At 33.2% G+C, this 8,546-nt stretch overlaps 1 protein-coding gene across 6 annotated transcripts in view; it reads left to right on the forward strand.

Annotated features, from left to right (window-relative positions):
- The window catches only part of MITF (melanogenesis associated transcription factor), a 213,719-nt gene that overhangs the window by 125,503 nt on the left and 79,670 nt on the right, over positions 1-8,546 (forward strand). For all 6 annotated transcript variants that reach the window (XM_011358489.2, XM_011358490.2, XM_023529703.1 and 3 more), the window contains one exon: positions 5,286-5,535. In XM_011358489.2, the coding sequence (XP_011356791.1) occupies positions 5,286-5,535 (250 nt within the window). The remainder of the gene's footprint in view (positions 1-5,285; positions 5,536-8,546) is intronic.

An 8,546-nucleotide genomic window follows, 5' to 3' on the forward strand; every position in this document is an offset into this window, starting at 1 on the left:
TTGTCCCTTTCTGTATCTCCACTGTGGATGTGAACATCAGCCATTGTGGTTTCCTGTATAGAATTACATTGTACCCTAGTGCAGGCAAATGCTAGGCTTTGAGCTCTATCAACTGAATGATTATAGTGAAGATTAATTTTTCCCGGAGAAAAATGCCAGGATTTTTATGACTCATGAAATAATTGCAGGATAAACTACCTTCTCTCTCCACTCTTGAAAACTTTGTCATGTTCTCTGAATTAAATAGGGATTACCTAACCTTAAAAGACTAATCTGTTATGGTCCAAAATTGCATATAGGCTTATAAAAATTGCCTTCTTACATCGGGAAAGAATTAGCATGTTCATGGTTTAATACTATTTTTTACTACTAATTTTTGAACTGTGTTCCAGTTTATTGGAATATGTTCCAGTCACTGCACTTAGTTTTTTTACATCTATTACATATTTTAATCCTCATCACAGTGCTGACAGGCAGATGTATTAAACACTCTTTATAAATAAGGAAAATCGAAGCTCAGAGATAGCCTAACTTGGGCATGACTACGGGTTAGTAAGTCGCAGAACTGGATTCTGCCTGAGGAAATGATGAGAGGAAGTACAGGGAAAAGTTTATCAGTTCCTTCAGCCTAGAGACTAAATTTCAACTGACAACAGTTTCCTATCTGGGATGACCCTGATATGGAGAAACCAAAAACTGATTCTTAGGTCTGCCTAAGGAGTTTGGCATCATTGTCAAAGGTGAGGAGTGTTCGGGTAGATGTCATTTGGATGCTGGGGTAATGGGTTGAATGGAATTTATGATATACTTAAGTGGTTAATGAAGGTAGTGGAATTAACTATTTGAATTTAGGAATATACCAGATAATTTGGAGCGCATGTCCACACACCTCTACCATCACAGGGAAAGGAGAAGCTTTGAAAGTTAAAAAAGTAAATTCGGCCATTGGGGTAGGAACTCATTACATTTAGTGGCTACCTAGCATCCATAGTGCAGCTGTAGGTTGAGTACTCAGTGAATGCAGTACCTTGGGGAGGAGCATTTTAGAGAGGCTCAGAGAAGTGGAGTTGCTCTGTAAATATCACCATGCTCGGCAGTAACTGCTAGAATTTGAGCCCAATTGATGGCCATCTCCTTGAGTCACTGTTGAGCAATTCCCAGTTCTCAGGGAAGTTGTGTGTCTGGCTTCAGTGATTCGGATGAGTGCCAGTAAAGGCATTTTCCTCTTCTTCAACTGGCTTTCAAAGAGTAATTTCTTATGATGAGATCCATACCTGCCCATGTGGAACTAGATAAGAGTCAGATAATCTAGATAATTGACTTAATTTTAAGGCATCTCATAAAAATTATATGACCATGGCTTTAAACTCTATGAGATTAGAAACCAGGTATTCCCAGCACCTGGCACAGAGGAAACACTCAACTATTTATTGAATAAATGACCTTTACATAATCTGATTAAAAGGAATCAGACTCATGGAATTAGTATTATCTAACACAGATAGAGTTTCTTGGGCCCTGGATGAGTTCAGTTAGCTTTTAAAATTAAATACATTCATTTGGACAGCTCTCTTTGCTTGCTATTAGTGTCTAAAATACCAGGTCTTCATTTTAAAAATACACTTTGTGGCCACCTGTAATGGTCTCATGTAAACCTCGATTTTGAGTTTAAAACATTATGCTCATTCGTCTTGCTAACATTTGGAAGTGTAGATATCTTTATTTTTATCTGTAAGGTGATAATTGCAGATTCAATTATTTCTATGAGAAAAGGATGTTTAAAAGATCGAAAGTAAAGCTGAGAATCCGGGAGTCATCTTAACGATGTAGAAATATCCTGCAGGGAGTATGTGCAATGAAGTGACTACAATCTTCCTTTGCATGGTTTTTGTGTATGTGTGTGTGTATGTATGTGTGTAGGGGGTGAGATTTATTATTAATGTCAATTAACGAGCCCTGCTAGATTTTCTTTAGTGGGATTTCCATTTATTTATATGGGTCTACTGTATAAATACGTGTGTTTTTTTCCTGACGGGATATTTTCAGTAAATGCTTTAAATTATATTGTTGTCGACTTTAAAGTCTGAAACCTTAATGTAGTTGATAACTAGTAATTTTAATTTAACATGTCTCAAGAATGTTTTACTGTTAATTGAAAGGATTTTTCCCTCCGTATTACAGCCAATGGCTTGTCTTGAGCAGCTAATTAGTGCGATTATTCCACAGCTGCATTTGCTACAGCACAAAGGTTTGCTCCTGTTTTTATCAAAAGGATCAGCCTCTCTGGGAATGTTTTAACCTGACAGGCTTTGAATACTAAGACCGTTTATTTATTTATTTTAAATACCCGCCCCTCCCTACCCTTCCCCCGCCCTTCTTTTCTTGATTTAGGAAAGTACATTTTGGTTTTGAACACATACTAAAGGGGGAAAGTATGTTTTCTTTTGATGCTCTTTTAGTAGAACTTAACCTGGTGAATAGATTATTTTGAGTAATGCCTGAGTATTCTTATTCTGATATTAAAATCATAAGCAGGGTATCAAGATTGTTCAATCTGTGTGTGTCTGTAGGAAACTAAAGGAAAAAGGATTTAACTCTTCTGGGATGCTAAAGATTTCCAAGTGAACCAATATGCTGGATTAGTCACTACTTTCCCGTCCTGTTCTCAAAATATGGTCATTGATGGATCCAGTCTCCTTTCTTCTAACCAAATGGTGACTTTGGTCATTCAAGTCATTCCTTTATGTTCTTAAATTGGTGTCATTTAAAAAAATCATTATAGTTTTATTTAGTTTAGGGGAAAAAGGTAAAAAAAAATTTACCTGTAATTCCACTCCCACTCTGGCAACTTTAATTATATAGTCCCTGACAGTCATGTGTGTGTATTTGTGAGCATACGCATACTTTACTTACTTTAAATTAGAATGTAAATACAGTTTTGAATCCTACTTTTTAATTTACTCTTATTATATGCATTTCTCACTTTGCTCTGTAGTTGTGTAATTAAAAGAATAGTATATTATCAAGTTCATGTATCATTCATGTATTATGATTTACTTTTTTAACCTATTTTATGCTTAAATCTTTTAAATGGTTTTATTTTTTCCCCAGCTTTGTTAAGATATAATTGACAAAAAATGTATATATTTAAGGTATATAATGTGATGATTTGATACATGTATATATTGTGAAATGATTACAATCAAGCTAAATAATACATCCATCACTTTACACAGTTACCGTTTATTTTATTTTTTGTAATGAGAACAATTTAAGATCTCTCTTGGCAAATTTCAAGTATGTATAGCAGTGTTATTATCTATAGCCACCATGCTGTACTTTAGATCCCCAGAATTTATCTCATATCAGAAAGTTTGTATCCTTTAACCCGTATCTCCTCTCATAATTTACTTAACTATTCTCATATTAGGGGTCAAATCTAGGTGGTTCAGAATATTTTGTAATTTGAAAATAGATTTGTAATGTCAACTTTTCTACATTTTGAATTATTTTCATAAGAAAATTGCCATTGAAATTTTTTAATCGAATTGTATGAATAATTTTACAGCTTTTGGTAATATTGTTAAATTGTTCTCTAAAGGATTGTGATAATATATACCAGCAATGGCTCAGAGTAACATTATCATATTTTTTCACATAGTGAATATTTTTTAAAAATTGTATCATACCTTGAATACTATTTTGCATCTGGAGTATTGTGTAGTTTTTATTCAGCACAATAAATATATTTCTACACCATTTTTAGTATTACATTATACGAACCTATCATAATTTACTGAAACAGTTTCCTGTGGTGAGTAGTAAGTAAACTGCTAGCATAATGTTTATTAGGTAGTTTTCTGGAACTGTATGAGGGTGAAACACATTCTTTAGCATGTTCATTATCTGCAGAGTTGAAGGTTCTTATCTTAAAGGAGTTTATGAGGATGGTCAATGATTTAAAGGCTTTATTTTGACTCTTATTAAAAAGTAAAGACAATACTGGAATTTATACTCAAGGAAGGAAGCTAAAGGTGCTTTCCTTGAACAGTGAATATTTTCTCAAATGTTACTTTTTTCTGTTTCCAGGTGCTAAGGTTTTGTACTGTTTGCCCTAAACATTTTTTAGAAAATTTTATTGCTAGAAATAAAAAATTTAATTTTCTAGATTATAATCATAGCAACAGTGACTGTTTATTGAGGCAGTACTACATGGTGCTCATTGTACGAGGGGATTTATGTGAATTAGTTTGTTTATTTTTTTATTTAATCCTCACAAAATCCCTATGAGCTATGGTTTTAAAATATAATGATTGCAATAGAAATTTTAAAAACACCTCCTACTTTGATAAATGGATAATTGAACAAAAAACTATTGCTGTCTCTTTTTCCTGGATATGATAAAGGCAAAGAAAGGTTTAATAACTGGTCGATGTCATAGAACTGGCAAAATAAGCAATTGAAAACCATATTTAGGCAAATTAGGAAGTCTTTTCTTTTTAACTTATGAGTAACATTTAAGCATTTAAAATAATTTTGGAGAGAGTTAAATCCCAAAACCATTAGAAATAGGCCTCAAGGGGAACTTGCAGAGTGCATGTAGGAGAGGGCATACCATCATGAGTTGGAAGAAAAGATGGTACAAAGAAAGCCAGGCAGAGAAGAATTGGTTTGTCAGACCAGCTTGTCTTCTGCCCTCTTTCCTAAAGACTGAGGTCGAGTTCAGTGTTAACATTCTGGTCCAGATGTTTCTTTCATTAATGATTTTTACCTCCCATATCATAGAAAAATTTCCCCATGGCAAAATTCAGCTTTTCTTTAAACACATCTGTGTTAGTAAACATTTTAGACATCTTCAGGGAATTCGAATAACATAGAAGTAGTTATTGGGTTAGATTCAGTTATAAAAAAGCAAATCAAGCAATTTATTTTTAAATGTGGAAATCTGGGTGCCATTAAGATGCATTGCTTCTTGGCACTTCGTATGGCGGCGCTATATTTGGTGGTGATGAGTAGTATGCGGTATAAAATGTCAAAAAAAAAAAAAACAATTTAAGCTGCATGATAAAAATGTCTAGATGTAATCAAGCTGACTTATTTTAATTCAACTACTAATGACTTCAGTCCTGTCACCTCTTGATTTTCGATTATGTGGAGTACTATTCTGCAACTTGATTATATTTGCACAAGCTCATTTCATAGTTTGGTGCAATTTAGGGTACCCCAAAATGCAAATGAAGGGTCTCATTAGGAAACTAAATGTACATTTTTTGGTTTTCCCACAGCAGTTCCGAGGAGCATCCTGGGGCCTCCAAGCCTCCAATAAGCTCCTCCAGTATGACATCACGCATCTTGCTACGCCAGCAACTCATGCGTGAGCAGATGCAGGAGCAGGAGCGCAGGGAGCAGCAGCAGAAGCTGCAGGCGGCCCAGTTCATGCAACAGAGAGTGCCTGTGAGTCAGACACCAGCCATAAACGTCAGTGTGCCCACCACCCTACCCTCTGCCACCCAGGTGCCGATGGAAGTCCTTAAGGTACGTGAGTGTCGCTCTTGTTGGTTGGGCCAAGCCCTCTTCCAGAACATTTTCCATTTTCTAGGTGTTTTATTTATCTGAACATGTATTCGGTCCTATTGACCTATCTGAATCATGTTTGTCAATACCAGCTCCATTGATTTCTCCATGGCTTTGTATTCTAAGACAGATGAAGGCTCTCTGTAAATGTAATATAATAGTAACCATCACTAAATGGGGATGAGTGTTGATATTCTATGAAAAATCACAAGTAGGAAAAAGTGTCTGTTGTAACGGTATCTTTCCATCTTTCTTTGAGAAAGTTTCAAAGTGTACAGGTTATCTAAAATGAGCCTCTTCTAATAACTTATGTATACATCTTCCCCCAACACATTCCATGGCCATTCTTTAATTTTCTTCTTTATTTAATAAATAATCTTAGCTATAGAATCTGACTCTTTCAGAAAGTCTCTTCAGTTATAAAACTGTAGAAGAGATTTCTATGCTTTAATAACCAGAGTGCATAATCCTTTAACTGAAGTGAGTTGTCTGTTTTGAGTCTCTTTGATTTCTTGCTGGAGTAGAAACTGCAGGAGCTTGTTAGTGTCATTCTATCAGGGACATATAGCTTCCTAATTATACGGAAAATTGTAACAAGTCTAAGAATAGAATTCCATCTCACATGTGTGTCCACAGACATTGGGAGATATTCCTTGTTTACAGATAAATATTGCAACTCTTAAATATGACTGATGCAAGGAAAGTTAAAAGGAAAGTAAAGGAACTTCCCTTACTTAAAAAAAAATTTTTTTTAACCCATTCACCTAATTGATTCATTCTGAAGAGTCCCGAGTGTTACTGTTCATTAAACAATGTGGACTTTACACACCGGTGATTCATTGTTCGTCTTTGCATTCATTTGTGTGCTCAAAAAAACATCTCCCACTATTTAAAGTTTAATATTAAAACAAATAGAGGGGATGATGTGTTATAATTGGTGAGCAATATATAATTCTTACTAGGAAGTAGGAAAGAAATTCTTTTAAAAAAATTTTAAGTCAATTGTTTTTATTTGCAAAGACATTTTTAAAATGTAGTGATGAAATGATGAAACTTTTATGGAAAAATTGAAATTCTGTAAGGACAAAAAATATTTAAACAGTTTAGCATAAAATTTGAGTCCACTGTGATTGAAGTTCTGGATATTGCCACAATTAATGAATATTTTATCTTCCCCTCCCCCTCAGTAAAGGCAAGACCTTCCCTTAGGAATAGATTATATATTAAAACTTTCTGTTCTGCTTGGGTGAAGTTGACAATCACTGTTTTTTATAGATTTAAGACTTATTTAAGATTAAGTTGTCATCTGCTATTCACAGGAATCATAATTGTTTTGTCTATACTTTAGATTATTTGAAGTTGTATGAATTAAATAATAAAAAGTGGAGAAATACGTCTGTTTTATTCACTGCAATAGTCAACTTTTTAAATCTGAAGGAAAAATTTTAGAAGATATGACATGGGTTTGTGCTAGTAGTGGATTATGTCCGATCCAAAGATAATATTTCATATTATATTAAAGTATTTAATTGAAATCAGGAGTCCTATTAAGGCAGTTATATCCATCCCATGGTGGGAAAATTATCCAAATGCAAATGTGTTGAAACATTTCCATATCATCTTAAAAATGGACATCATTCTTAAATGTTTTTATTCAAATATGTTATTTTGACAATGATTAAAATTAAAATCTATAATAAATGGTTTGAATAATATACCCATTTTTCTTTATATGTCTCTGTGTCTTGGTAATACTGCTTGAGCTGCAATCCTTACTTTATGTCCAAAGTTAAAGCACTAATAAGTTATTAGAACTGGGAGACTGAATGTAACCAAAAATGAGCGATTGATAAATTTATATTTCATGTTGAATATAGTTGATCTCTATTTATACTTCATTTGTGTGCATTTTTATACTTCAGTTATATAAAGTAATGAAGTGTGTCATAAAAATGAAGAAACAGAATTGTTGGCATAGCAATGAGGATTTGTATCCTTAAGTGAAAGACCAAATAAAAATATATGATTTCATATGACAGTCTAAGAAATTCCAATAACAATTTTAAGGAGAGTATCATATAAGTGATTGCTTTAGAGACTTAAAGACTTGATACTTTATAAAATAGTTTACATATTTTCATAAGTTTTGTGTATGAAAATATTGTATAATATTTATTAGAGAAAGGGGAGTGAAATGTGGACTGTTTTTCTCTTCCCTTTTATAGTTTAAATCGTAAGCACAATTTTATAAAATAAATGGTTTTTATAATGCAAAAAGTTAATTTACTTAATTTTGGACAATTTTTCTATGAATTTACATTTTCAAAGAATAAACAATATCAAGTATACTAATCGAGTGCACTAAGAGCAGATTACATTGAATAAATATTTTCTCATAGTGCAGCCTGAATAAATTCTTAATTTAATTTTTAAAGATTTAAATTGCCAGAATGGAACATACCTGCTTCTCAGTTGAGGTAGGTGTGTACAGTCAGACGTATTAGCATGTGCTAGAGCATCCTGGTTAAATCTATCTCCTACTGGTTTGTAAGAACTTGATATAAGATCACACACATAAACTCAGGTTACCAACATTACTTATCAGTGGGTTGAATGACTGATTTGAAAGCTAATTTAGTGTTTTTTAGATTAATCCCCCCCCTTTTATTTTTTAGCAGAGTTATGCTTAAAAAATATGAAGTTTTATAAAGCATATTTAAAAATTGTTCACAACTTCAGGGAAACTAAAGTCTAGTTTCCTGAATTCATATTAGAGGTTGGAAATGTGCATTGCTTATTCTTCCTGTGATCATCGTTCAGTCTGTAAATTTGCGAAGGTTTGCAGGATTGGTATCTGATTTCTATAGTGATTTAATTAATTAATAGCTTTATTTCTATTATTGATTTTCATGTTGGGTTACATGGAATGATTACTTTTATCGCTATATATTTACATATTAGACATATCCTCT

This window comes from Pteropus vampyrus, unplaced genomic scaffold, assembly GCF_000151845.1.
Source record: "Pteropus vampyrus isolate Shadow unplaced genomic scaffold, Pvam_2.0 Scaffold41, whole genome shotgun sequence".
NCBI lineage: Eukaryota > Metazoa > Chordata > Mammalia > Chiroptera > Pteropodidae > Pteropus > Pteropus vampyrus.